This window comes from Trichosurus vulpecula, chromosome 6 (genome assembly GCF_011100635.1).
Source record: "Trichosurus vulpecula isolate mTriVul1 chromosome 6, mTriVul1.pri, whole genome shotgun sequence".
Classification (NCBI taxonomy): domain Eukaryota; kingdom Metazoa; phylum Chordata; class Mammalia; order Diprotodontia; family Phalangeridae; genus Trichosurus; species Trichosurus vulpecula.
In genome coordinates, this window is record NC_050578.1 from 169,851,404 (window position 1) to 169,866,108 (window position 14,705).

General features: G+C 38.7%; 1 protein-coding gene across 1 annotated transcript in view; it reads right to left on the reverse strand.

Annotated features, from left to right (window-relative positions):
- Positions 1–14,705, reverse strand: part of TBC1D1 (TBC1 domain family member 1) — a 300,647-nt gene that overhangs the window by 159,794 nt on the left and 126,148 nt on the right. The window contains exons 4-7 of the mRNA XM_036763075.1: positions 13,966–14,055; positions 9,738–9,842; positions 9,229–9,361; positions 3,227–3,318 (exon numbers count right to left, since the gene is read on the reverse strand). Of these exons, the coding sequence (XP_036618970.1) occupies positions 3,227–3,318; positions 9,229–9,361; positions 9,738–9,842; positions 13,966–14,055 (420 nt within the window). The remainder of the gene's footprint in view (positions 1–3,226; positions 3,319–9,228; positions 9,362–9,737; positions 9,843–13,965; positions 14,056–14,705) is intronic.

Consider the following 14,705-nt stretch of genomic DNA (forward strand, 5'->3'; position numbering starts at 1 on the left):
TTAGCCTTTTTGTGTGTGTCTTGGAAACCTCTTGGCAGTCTGACAAAGCATAGTGGCCCCTTCACAAGATAATGTTTTTAAATAATTGAAGGGAATGCTAAATTTCAGTGCTAGGATAGTGAAAATGAAGCCAAAATTTATTTTTTCCTCTCCAAGTTCAAAGACCCCCTGAAGTCTATCCATAGATCCTTTAGGGCAGTGATGTCAACTCAAAGAGAAACCCTGCAGGGGCCCTACTGATTTAGAAAACCATATACTGGCATTATCTATATTCTAGTATTTTGTGAAATCTATTCCAGCTACATTTTAATCTCGTTTGGCAGGCAACACGTTTGACACCTCTGCCTTAGGGGATGTGGACTCCAGTTTAAGAAGCCCTGGCTTAGAGAACTTTTTGAAACAAGTCATTTACTGACCACAGTGCCTAGAGGATGAGTTTGGAAGGAATCTGAGCTGGACCTCTATTTCAAATGACCTGAAGCCCCTTCCAACTCTATACTCTTCAAAGTCCTCCTGGCAAAAACGACTTCAGATGCCTAAAAAAAATAGCCCCTGAATTGGGTATCAGCATCAGTCTATAGTAGTGTGTTAAGTATTTATTATTCATTTATCAGTCTTTGATATGAAAGTCATATACTACCATAAAGAGCAATAATTCTACCTTCATCATCTCTCACAGGCACTATGTGCTAGAAAGGCATACACTTCAATGGAATTGTATAACATCGACTGGGCAGAATGTCTCTGAGGTCCCAAAGGCAAGCACACGTGCAGAGCCATAACGTGCATTAACAACGCTCTCTTCATTTCTGCATCCCAAGTCTAAAATCCATTAAGTCTGTTTATCTACTGGATTGTAATCCACCTAGCTGCAAGTCATGGAATAACACGATTTCTGAGGAATTAAAGCTGAAAGTCACACAAAGGGCAATGCAGAGTATATGAGGAGGGCTTAAAGAGATATTATCATCCACCAAGAACTGCACATGAGGAGCATAAAAGATGTCATCTGAGATAAATGACAGGAAAAGAAGGTGAGACATGCGGCAGAAGCCCACATTACGGGACATCACACATCCATCAAAGTATACAATAAAGAATATTTGAAGGGGGAAAAGGTGGCAAATTGAATTAGGAGAAAAACAAGAAAGCCAAGAACCATAAGGGTGTATGGGGGGATAAGAAAAATATAAAAGCTATCCAGCCATCCAGAGTTAATTCTGAATAGGAACTTTAAAGAACATGTTCTATCTACATATATACACTGTAATCTAATGGTGGAGTGAGGAAAAGGAACTGAAATAACAAAAAAAAAATCAAGCCATCCAATATGAAAAGAATATCATTCTTTAATTTTTACAGGGACTAAATACAGAACAACATTTATCATGGAATAAAAATGTACAAATTTAAAGCAAAGCATCTTGCTCCTGGCACCGTTATATTTTAGAATCTATGGGAAAGCAGATTTAACACCTGGCTTGTACATACATATTCTCCTTATAGGCAAAGTATCATGAGCCAAAGAAAATGCTCCTAGTTAAACAGGATTTATAACAAATCTCTCAATAAATTCATTGCTTTGTAATTGGTTTGATGAAGAATGCATTTAAATATATGCATTTTGTGATTATTCTGAGATAAGCGATTTTTTAAAAAAATATCTATTTTGTATCCATTCTATGCAGACAGCCTTTTCTGCTGCCGTTTATAAGATATTATATAATGTATACCAGAATTACAATAGGAAAAGAATCAATAAGACTTGATTACCGTGTTTTTGAGGGGCACAGGGAAATAGGGAAAGGACCAGAAAGATCCCATTTTGCTTAACTTTAAGCAAACTAATTACTTTAATAATTAAATTAACTTTAATTTTTTAAATAGTCATTTCATGTACTGTTGCTTTATGCAAAAGCCCTCTGTACTAGCCCAGTATAGATCCTCCTCCTCCTCATTATTATTACTTTTTGCTAAATTCTGAATATTATGGTACTCTACATTTAATTTTCCTCCAAAGAAGAACCCAGAGAAGAACCTGCCCAGCCCTGTCCAGAGGGCCTTGCAACATTGGCAATGAAAAAGCTTTCCCAAGAAGCCAAATTATGTAGCAACACTTGGCCCCATCAGAAATTAGGAAGAAGGACTGGATCTGGGATTTCACTGATGAAGGGAATTCTCTCTCATTCTACCAATAAAAGTGGTCACTTCTTCTACAACTTTTGGTCTTAAGGTTGTCTAGAACTCTGAGAGGTCACGCTACCTGTCCAAGGACAGACAGCCAACATGTGTTCAATGCAAGATTTGAACCCAGGTCTCATTGACTTCAAGGCTGGACCCTCTAGGCACTGAACTATGCTACCTCTCAGAAGTTAGCTGTAGGAATAACATCTAACCATGGTAAAACTAGAAAGATAAGATTTTTAAAGTTTGGAATTTAAGGATACAGTGTATCTCTGGGACTTCTAAATTTGAAATCCCAAGGGACTGTTTTGATTTCCTAAGATTTGCATTTTTAAAAAGATCCTCAGGAAAGCTCTGAAACAAACCATTCAAAAACAACCTCTAGTCTAAGAAAAATTGTTAAATTTATTTGCATTTCAGTCCCAGTTCCACACTTAATGGTTGTGTGAGCAACCTGAACCTCAGTTTCCTTATCTGTGAGATGGGCATAATCTTTTCCCTTGCCTATCTCTCAGGGTAGTCCTAAAGATCAGGTTAGATTACCTGTTCTCAGGTCCTCTGTACACTATACAAATTGTCAGCTGTCATCAGAAAATGTGACAAACAGGACCATGGCGGAATGAATTTGACTAGAACTTCACAGTCTACAAGTCACTACTGAGCTCTTCAAGAAACCATCCTTGCTCAGTCCTGTTCAGTGTGGGAAAGAAGCCCTAAGGACTACCAAAAAGGAAAAGAAAAATGAATGCAGAGGATGAAAACAACAAACATCCATCCCTCTTGGGCGTTTTAGGACCCAGGGGTCTGGACAAGAGAATCTGCACCCAACTCATTTCTGGTCAAGATGTCCTTAATGTGCATATGAATAGGTAACATGAATGTGTACATTTGGGTTTCCAAGGGTGGCCATGCAATCTCATTCCCACATGGTGCGCCTGGCAAATAAGACGACCCAGGCTCAATAACGTTCAACAGGCAAGGCGCGCAGACGAAGAACAGAAAGCCAACGTTCTGTCTAGAAGCTGTAAAAGCCAAACTGTACCTGAACCTCCTCAAAGATAGCTGCTTGCTCGTGATTATTTAGTGTTGTGAGGTGCTTCTGGAGCTCCAGCTTGGTTTTGGAAGAAGACATCCCTAGGGAGAAGGAAAAAAAATAAAGTCATGAACTCCAGAGCCGAGTGACTCGAACTGAAACAAAGAAACGTTCGATCGATCAATAATATTTATAAATAACAGCTAACAGGTATACAGTGCCCACTATGGGCCACATCCTGTGCTAAGCACTTTATAATTATTATCTCATCTGACCCTCACCGTGACCTGGGGAGGTGGGCGCCCTGTTTTACACATGAGGAAATGAGACAAACATAGGCAAGGTGACTTGCCCAGGGTCACACGGCTAGTAAGTGTGTGAAGCCTGATTTGAACTCAGGGATTTCTGCCTCCAGGCACAGCACTCTATCCATTGTGCCAACTACGTGTGAGGCACTGTGCTAGACAGTGCAAATAAAATAAATGAAACAATCTTTGCTCTCAAGAAGCCTAAGTTCTTAGGAGGGTAACAGGAGATGCGTGTACATGTATCCATACACAAACATACATTTCTTATATTTATATGTCTATACACACACGTACATATATACATAATACACATGGCAGCTAGGTGGCGCCATAGTGGATAAAGTGCTGGGCCTAGAGTCAGGAAAACTCATCTTCCCGAGTTCAAATCTGGCCTCAGACACTTAATAGTTGTATAATAACTGGGCAAGTCAAAACTCTGTTTGCCTTAGTTTTCTCTCCCATAAAATGAGCTGGAGAAGAAAACAGCAAATCACTCTAGTATCTTGGCAAAGAAAAGTCCAAATGGGGTCATGAAGAGAAGGACGTGACTAAAATGAACAATACACACACACACACACACCCCTTTATATACAAAATAAATACAAAGTAGTTAAATACAAATACAACAGTTTGAATGGGAGGGCATTAGCAGTTGTGGATGGATCTGGAAAGGCTTGGGGGGGGGGGGAAGTGATGATACAGCTTGAAAGAAGAGAGAGATTCTATAAGGCAAAGGAATGGAGGAGGGAGCTCATTTCATGACTGGAGATAGCCAGTCAAAGACATGGAGGTGGGAAATGGAGTATCCTATATGAGAAACAGAGGGAAGGCTAGTTTGGCTGGAGTCTGAAGAGTGTAGAATGGAAAAGATTCCCCTCCACACATACTGTATTTCCTACTGCACTGAATCAGTGTTTAAAAACCCCTGATCTAAAGGGAGACTACACTGGTTTTGTGATTTAAAAAAAAAAATCATTGTTTTCCCACCTCCACAACTTTGCACTGGCATGTTAAAACAACTCTGAGGTACCACCTCACAGCTGTCAGATTGGCTAATACGACAGAAAAGGAAAGTGATAAATGTTGGAGAGGACATGGGAAAATTGGGACACTAATGCACTGTCGGTGGAGTTATGAATTGATTGAACCATTCTCAAGAGCAATTTGGGACTACGCCCAAAGGAATATAAAACTGGGCCTACCCTTCGATCCACCAATACCACTACTAAAATCCCAAAGAAATAAAAAAAGGTGGGGGGTGGGGAAGAAAAGACCTATTTATACAAAAATATTTATAGCAGCTCTTTTAGTGGCAGCAACGAATTAGAAACTGAGAGGATGTCCATCAATTGGGGAAGGGCTGAACAAGTTGTGGTATATATAATAGTAATGCAATACTATGGTGCTCTAAGAAATGATGAGCAGGCTGATTTTAGAAAAACCTGGAAAGACTTACACGAACTGATACAAAGTGAAGTGAGCAGAACCAGGAGAACAGTGGACACCAGGCCTGCACAACCTGTGGCCCAAAGGATGTTTCCCACTATACTTTTCACAGACCACCCAAAACCTTTTGGCAGGCCGCAGGTTGTGCAGGCCTGGTGTACATGATAGCAGCAACACTGAGCTATGATCAACTGTGAATGACTCAGTTATTCTGAGTAATACAACGATTTAAGACAGTTCCGAAGGACTCATGATGAAATATCCTATCCACCTCCAGAGAGAGAGCCAGAGGAATCCAAGTGCAGATCCAAGCATACTATTTTTCCCTTCATTTTTTTCATTTGGGGGGGGGGGAGGCGAAGGGGGGATCTGTATCTTCTTTCACAACATGACTAATATGGAAATATGTTTTGCATGATTACACATGTATAACGTATATCAAATTGCTTGCCATCAGGGAGGAGTTGGGGGAGAGAAGATAATTTGAAACTCAAAATTTTAAAAGATGAGTATTAAAAAAAATTTTTACATGTAACTGAGAAAAGTAAAATATTATTTAAAAAAAGATTGCAGAATCATAGATTTGGAGCTAGAAGGGACTTCAGAGGCCTCCTAGCCTAATTCCTACATTTCATAATTGAGAAAACTGAGGCCTGGAAATATTAAGTATCTGGCCCAAGGTCACACAGTCAGTCAACAGACACTTAAGTGCCTACTGTGTTCTAGACACTGTGCCAAATGCTGAAGATACCAAGAAAAATGTCCTTGCTTTCTAAGACAGGATTTAAACCCAGGTCTCTGGCTGCAGGACAAGGACAAGACAAAGGACGAGCTCTGGCTAGTTCTTTTGTCATTATCATTCCCCTTCAGGATTGCCCAGGGGTGGGTGTGGAGGTGGGAGGAGAGGGAGTATGGAAGGAACAACATGAGACAACAAAATTCCAAGGATTCCTCGTCTCTAGACACTTCATTGCTAAATGGGCCCTTCAGATATTTTGGCACTGCCAGCAGCTGTCCCTTAAATAATCATCTCGGCTATGAACACAGCTGTAAGGTCAATGGAAAGATTCCAAATGTCACCTTCATCTAGGCAAATCTGACCTCGGAAAAAGCATCAGTGCAAACTCTTCCGAGCAACATTTTTTTTTAAAGAGACAAAGGTCATCCCGATCATCTGAGAAGCTCTTTTAAATTCTAGAGCAGGCACAAATGCTGTCAATTCACGGCTAACGCACATGATGTATATACACTTGATAGAATGGAGGCCTATAGCACAAAGGGAGTGAAAAGGACACTTATGCTAATTTTACAGGACTTGGAACATGATTTTACTCTTTTAATTAAGTGATTAATGAGGTTATTATAGCTTTCCCTTTATGACCCATGACTGGTCATCTCTATAGTGGATGGCCAGTCCCTGGGTGGGAGTACGATGTTCAATTATGACATTAAGCACTCTGTAAATATGAGCAATAATTACTATTATTGCTATGGAAAGAAACATGATCTTATTTATAATAATCTGCTTTTTTTTTTTCGAGGGGGGGAAGGCAGGGCAATTGAGGTTAAGTGACTTGCCCAAGGTCACACAGCTAGTAAGTGTCAAGTGTCTGAGGCCAAATTTGAACTCAGGTCCTCCTGACTCCAGAGCCTGTGCTCTACTCACTGCTCCACCTAGCTACCCCAATAATCTGTTTTACTGAACAATTTCTTAGAAGACATTGCAAGAAAAATCAAGAACTGTTATAAAGCAGTCCCATAAAGCAACCAGTACATACTTTATTAAGATGACCTCTAAGAATGAAAACACGGTCTTTTGGTGGTCTTTTCACTTGCACCACAAAATATATGCATTTTTTGAATGACTGTCCAGTTGTGTCAAGAGAGGGCCACCTCTCAAATGGACCCACCCCCACCCCACTCATGGCTGCACCTACATACAAAATTTTAAAAGAACAAGAGCATGGTGGGGAGATAGATCCTCCATGGAGAATTTATGGAAGGATATGCATGAAAACTGAACAGGAAGAAAAGGTCTAGAAGGGGGATGCTCTGTAATGCTTAGAGATACCTACTGAAAAAAATCTAACATTTAGAGTTTTAAATGCTGGTCAAGATTTCTATAAAGTAAAAAAGTAAATGGAGATGCTGGCAAGGTGGCAGAGTGAGAGGTTTTAAGGGAACCAAATGAACCTTTAGGACCCACATCCACACCCCACCCCCCAAAAGTGAAACAAATAAAACAAATGAAAGAGGTGGAATATAAAGTCAGTAAGGAAGAAATTTAAAAAGATGACTGAGATTCAATAGGTTAACCCAACTGATAGAAAAGCTTAATGAAACATTGAATTTACCAAAGAAGAGAACTGATAGAAGACAAAAATAAAAGGGGAAAAAATTTTAAAATCAACATATCCAGAAAAAAAGATTTGATAGCTCTAGAAGAAAAGAGGCAACAGAACTAAAGGAAAGAGCTCAGAGAGAACCTGAAAAAAATGAATTTGTAGGAATGGCTAGAATTGTAGTATACCACCTTCCTACCAGGCAGGTCATGAACCTGGTAGAAACTGAGACAATTTTTTTTAATAGCCAATAGGAGAATTTGTTTTGCTTGACTATGCATACTTGTTACAGATAGAACCTATAAACACACACAAAACAGACATCCGTGAAGAATGTATTCTCCCTTCAGGTTGGAGAGGCGGGGTGAGAAGGAAGAAGAAAAAAATAGGTTGCCAGAGGCTTTGAAAGATGAGTCATATCAACAACAACTCACATCTGTACAGATGTTAATTCCTCTCAACTCTGTGATCTAGACAGACAGGACAAGGACAGAGTGTCCCAAAAGTCTTAGTGCAGTTTCAAGCTTTAAATTCTCCCCATTTTACATAATGACGGAAATGAGACTCCAAAGATGATAGATATCTTCTAATTATGAGTCTATCAATCTATGATGCGTCCATCCCAAATGACTATATATTATTCAACTTAGTAAACACTATGGACAATTACCATTATTCCTTATTAAAAGTGACCCAGCGCTCCTGCACTAGGGAGTCAGGAAGGCCTGAGTTATAATCCTGTCTTAGTGGCTGGCTGTGACCCTAGACAAGTCACTTACATATCTGTCAGCCTCAGTTTCCCCATTCTTAGAACATAAGAATAGCACCTAGCTCACAGAGTTGTGTAAGGATTGAATGAGATGACATATGCAAAGTATTTTACACATTTTAAAACACAAGGTTAACTATGAAAGCTAATGCACTTCTGAGTATTATGAATATTCAAATCAACTACAAAAGATCCATGAAGAAAGATGCTATCTACCTCCAGAGAAAAGACTGATAAAGAGAAGTATGCATTGTGTGTGTGTGTGTGCGCGTGTGTGTGCGTGTGTGTGTGTGTGTGTGTGTGTCTATGTCAAATGGTAGCCTTCTCTAGTTCAGGGTGGGGAGGGAGATAGCTTGGAACTTAAAATGTAACAAAAATAAATAAATTTTAAAAAATAAAGCTGATGCACGTGTTATTTTTTTTTTAACAGTAAAGTAACTTATTTGTATGGGTAAAGTAGAGTCATACAATCATTTTTGTAACATCTAAAATTACAACAGATGAAGACGGGAAGTGTAGGGGGACAAAAGAGCATATTTCGATGAATTTATACCATTTCAAATATTCTTCCACTCATTTAATTTCAATCTGAGGTTGCATGACATAGGATATTGTTGGGCTTAGAGGTACAAGGTTGTTGTGATTGTTTAGTCGTGAACTCTTTGTGAACCCATGGACCATACTGTCCGTGGGGTTTTCTTGGCAAGGATACTGAAAACCATTTCCTTGTCCAGTGGATTAAGAGAGGTTAAGTGACTTGCCCAGGGTCACACAGCTAGTACGTATCAGAGATCACATTTGAACTCAGGTCTTCCTGACTCCAAGCCCAACAATCTATCCATTGAGCCATCTAGCTACCTGGAGGTACAAAGATTAGGGTTCAAATGTTATCTGGAAACTTATGCAACCCTGGGAAAATCACCTAACCTTTGAGGGCCTTAGGCAACTCCCTGTGACTAATCTGCTAAATGACAGTAAATCTACACCCCATCCCCAGCTTGGACCTCCACCCTGCCCCTGGCTTTGGTGGAGGGCATTCTCATGCTGGGAGCTCCCCACCATTGCCACTAACACGAACAAATCTAAGCCTTCCCTTCAAGTATTGGTTCAATGTTTTTGCATGTTAGGAAGGTGTTTCTTACTGACCTTCTATCCTTTCACAGAGTTTGTGTAGGCATTGCATAGGGCATCCTTCACACTGATGAACTGGAACTTTGGAGGTCTGCTGCACTGCTGCAACAGTGAAAGCCTGTTTCAGAGTCATCATAATTTCATCAACCTAATCAAACAGAAGATGACATGTTAGTGCATGAAAACCAAAAATTTTACATGATACAAATCAGGTACGCAGACTGGACAATTTAGGGTTACTAATTAATAAATTATTAATTTCTCTTTTGCTTTTTAAAATTGCAAACAAACCTAAATAATTCATAGTCTGAAATGTGCTCCTAGAACTTGACAATCCTTAATGCATTAGAAAATACTGTATGACACCAAAAACCTATAGGAAACACCCAGAGTGGGAAGGGGGAATTAACAACTTCAGACAGACAGACCAAGTAAGTCTGCTGACTCTCTTGAAAATAAAAACAAAAATAAATTTGAATTTAACCTTAAATTGAGACAAAGTCTACAAACTATGAGTCTCTTACCAGGGCTTCATTTGTGCACTGAAAGACGTAGCAGACAAAATGAAAACCTCCATTTTCAGAAGACTCTCTGCAGATAAATCCAAAGTGATCCACGTGTCGAATTCCCTTTGAAAGAAAAAAAAATGCTGTTACATTCAAAAAGCACCACTTTCTATAAATGCCATTCAACAGTTTAAATGTGTAATATGCCTTTCTCACATACTGTTAGTGGGGCTGTGAACTGATATGACCATCATGAAAAGGAATTTGGAATTCTGCAAAGAAAGTAACTAAAACACCCATACAATTTGCCAGAGAGATTCCCTTGTGAGACAGATATTTTAAAATACCATATTCTTACAAAAAATATAGGTACCTTAAACACAATAAAATTCTTTGAATTGGCTAAAAATGAAACTGTTGATTTTGTTAGTCATTCTAAACATAATATAAATAGGTGTTATTTTTTTCCCTTTTTCATTTCATTTAATATTTTATTTTTCCCCTGTATTTTTTATTTTTACATGTAAAAACATTTTTAACATTTGTTTTTAAAACTTTGAGTTCCAAATTCTCTCTATTCCCCCCTTCTCACCCCTCCTCACTGAGAAGGCAAGCAATTTGATATAGGTTATACATATATAGTCATGCAAAACATTGAGGCAGATACTATTGTCCTCCAAAGGAGGGCGCTAGTAAAAAGGAAGGATCTTCCCATATGTAACAAAATATTTATAGTAGCACTTTTTGCAGTAGCAAAGAGCTTGAAATAAAATAAGTACACATCAATGGAGGAGTAGCCTTGTCAAACCCCATCCCTGAGTCATTGCTATCACGTATCTTCCCCACTTCTATGCCTATGTTGCTGAACACCCCACAGGAAGTAATACAGCCATATCACATCCAGTACATATTTATGTGGCCTAATTTTAACTGGGCCTTCACTGCTAAAAAGTTCTTCCCTGACCATCAAGTTAAGTCAACTAGAGCTTATTAAGTGTCTACCATATGCCAGGTGCTCCAATCCTTCTCCTTTCTTCTTAAAGACCTACACCACTCTCCAGTGACAGAGAACCTTGCCTCTTGTATAGGGGGTGGAGAGGGTGGGAAAGGGATGGGGAGACATCAAGGCCATGTATCATAAGCTCCACCTTCGACTGTAATTTACACTTTAAAACCCCTCTCCATTGCCCACTATTCTCTCCTCCTCTGCTCCAGTCACTGAGGGAAAGGTGATCCTTCTCTTTTCCAAGGTCACCTTGGGCACTTTAATCGGTCCCTTACATCTTTTCCGGGAATGTGTCTCGTCAAAATTGCCATGGAGTTCTTCCAATACACCAAGGCCTTGTATCTTCTCTTGTGCCCATTATCCCCCATAAGTTTTCATCTTGTACCCTTCCCTTTTACAGTCAAACTTCTAAAAAATGGCATCTGTACAGCATCCCTGGTTCCTCACCCCCCACCCTTGCCATCAGGTTTCCATTTCCATCACTCTGCTGAAACTCTCCAAGGTGCCCAATGATCTCCTCACTGCTAAATACAACATTTGTCCAGACGTCCTCAGTTTTCATCCTCCTAGAACTTTGCTATAGTTCCCAACACCGTGGACCATATCCTAGCTGACCAGTCTCTTCTCCCTTGGCTTTCCTGACATTCTCACTCCTCATTCTCCTTCTGTACATCTAGCCACTCCTTCTCAGTCTCCTTTGCATGATCATAATCATCCTTCTGCTTTCCCCTACCTATAGAAGTTGTCCATGAATGGCCTGAGAACTCTATTCTTCTCTCTTTCGGTGATGACCATCAGTTCCCATGAGATCAATTATCATCTCAATGCAGACAACTATTCAGCCCACAATCTTTCTCCTAAACTCCAGTCTTGCATTAGCAACCACCTGCTGAACATCTCCACCTGGAATTCCCATAGACATCTCAAACATAAGTCCAAAATGAAACTTACAATCTTTCCCTCAAAACTCATGTTTCCTTCTCTCTCTCTTTTTTAATTTTCACAGAAGCTTTATTTATAAATAGAAATTTGTTTAAATGTTTCCAATGACTGAAGCATAGCTAAGCACGCTGTGGTATAAGAACGTAATGGTATATTATTTTCCCATAAGAAACTATGAGTATGAAGAATTGTAGAAAGCTTCCTATAAAGTATTATGTTAAGTAATCCCAATTGGGCCCTCACTGCAGCAAGGCAATCATTCTATTCAGGGGTGTGCTAGAGGCAGCTCTTAAAGGTTCAGCTCAATTGCCAAATACTTAGGCATTAACACCTCGGAAATCAGCAAACATAACAAATCAGGGCTTTATTTATTATTTTATTTATTGTGTAGATTTATTAAAAGTGGTGGAGGAAATGTCAGTAAGGGAGTACTTTAAAGTACGTCATGTACAATTACCCTCCTCTCCCCACCCCAACTGGTTGTTAAACATTTAACCAGGACACTCCTGATTCTATTCCTCCCTAATTCAATATTACACTCTCCATAGCAGCTTCTCAAGCCTCTCATGATATGCCCTCCACCATCCCTTCTTTTTTTTTTAATTTTATTTATTTTACTCTGAATTTAAGAAATAAAACAAGCATTTTCATAACATAGCAGAATGGAATAAGAGATGATTGTACACGGAACTGCAAATCTATTATGTACAACTTGCTGCTCCTTTTAGATATATAAAGTTATCATGTAACAATGATCCAAGACAACTCTGAAGGATTTATGATGAAAAATGCTATCCATCCCCGGAGAAAGAACTGATGGTATCTGAATAGAGATTGAAACACATACTTTTTAAACTTTATTTTTCTTGAATCTTTTTCTTTTGCAGGGGGGTGGAAGGGTAGGGTGTTTGTCTATGTTTCCTTTCACAACATGACTATTATAGAAATGTTTTGCATAACTATATATGTATAACCTATATCAAATTGCTTGCCTTCTCAATGAGGAGGGGTGGGAAGGGGGGAATAGAGAGAATTTGGAACTCAAAGTTTTAAAAACAAATGTTCAAAAATGTTTTTACATGTAAAAATAAAAATACAAGAGAAAAATAAAATATTAAATGAAATGAAAAAAAGAAAAAATAACACATATTTTTATTATGTTTAGAATGACTAACAAAGTCAATAGTTTCATTTTTAGCCAATTCAAAGAATTTTATTGTATTTAAGGTACCTATATTTTTTGTAAGAATATATTATTTAAAAAACAACAGTGATTCCCCAGTATGTCAGTGTCTCCTAATTTTCCTCTCTCTATTTAGGGAAACCCCATCCTTCCAGATACCAGGATTCACAACCTTGGAGTCGTCCAAGATTCTTTATTCTTCTTTACCCCACCCTCCATTTCCAATCAACCTCTTCAACTCTCATTTGTAAAATGAAGGCACTGGATAGCATGATCTCTAAGGTTACTTCCAGCTCTAAAATTATATGATTTTATTTTCTAGCTTATGATCTGTGTGACTCACAAATTTGGTTCACACAACAATCCAACACAACCTCTGGAAGAAGACAAAACATTTATCTCAGGATTTCTTATGTGTGAGATCTGAACTAGGTGTACAGGACACTAAAGTAGGAGGCTGAAGGAATCACACTCACAAGACAATTAAAAAGGAACTAGTGAGATACAAGTAAACAACATTCGCAGAACCTGGCCATCACCCTTTACTTCCCTTTCTCCTAGCCTCCATATCTAGAAGGTTATGAACCAAACACTCATAAGCATGGATGGAAGAGAATTATCAATTAGGAACAGATAGAAAACAGAGTAGATAGACATTAAATATATAAAAACAATGACTAGAAGAACCAAAGGAAATATGAATAAGATCTGATACTAAAGGGACCTTTACAGAGGAAAACCCTGGAAATAATCATTATGATAAAATATTAAAAGTATCCCCAAAAAAGGAATTAATTTTCTTTAATATTTTTTGTTCTCAGTAGGAGCAATTAAAGTTTATTGCTACTTAGAATTACAAGTGAGCATTCCTCTTCAAAGAAGCTGAGGAGGAAAAAAAAAAACAAGAAATGAATAACCCTATCCTTTTAACCTCTTCTAATAAATCTCAGAACCACCATGTAATTTCCCATCATAAATCAGGAGCAGACCACAGAATTCGTAGACGTAGAAATACCCTTTTCCCCTTTTACAGAACTGTGTATGAATCACATTAGAAACAATTTCAATACGAAACATGCAGACGACAGAAGAATAAATTAGTGATGTCTACTTACCTGAGAGCAAAAGGAAATCTCCTTAAAGTTTTTCTCCAATGCTATTTTTTTGGTGTCAGGACTGATGAGGTAAACTTCTGACTGGCCAATCTAAAAGAAAGGAAGGAAGGAAGGAAGGAAGGAAGGAAGGAAGGAAGGAAGGAAGGAAGGAAGGAAGGAAGAAAGAAAGAAAGAAAGAAAGAAAGAAAGAAAGAAAGAAAGAAAGAAAGAAAGAAAGAAAGAAAGAAAGAGAAAAAGAAAGAAAAAAAGGAGAGGGGGAGAGAGGGGGAGAGAGGGGGAGGGGGGAAGAAAGAGAGAGCGAGAGAGAGAGAAAGAGAAGCTATATTTTTGTTGGATTTTTAAATATTCTAAACTGTCACTACTTACAATCTTCTAATAATTGTTAAAATGCTGTTGTTGCTGAGTCGTTCAGTCATATCTGACTCTTCATGACCTTATGGAACACAGCACACCAATACTGTCCATGCGGTTTTCTTGGTAAAGATACTGGAATGGTTTGCCATTTCCTTCTCCAGTATATAAAAGCAAATAGAGGTTAAGTGACTTGCCCAGGGTCACACAGCTAGTATGTGTCTGAGGTCACACTTGAACTCAGGTGTTCCTGACTCCAGGCCCCATGTTCTATTCACCGAGCCACCTAACTGCCTCCTTAATAAGTCATTAAATAACTCAGATTTCCTCAATCAGTATACTAGCAAATGAATTTTAAGGCACTGAATACTGTTAAGACTATCAAAAAA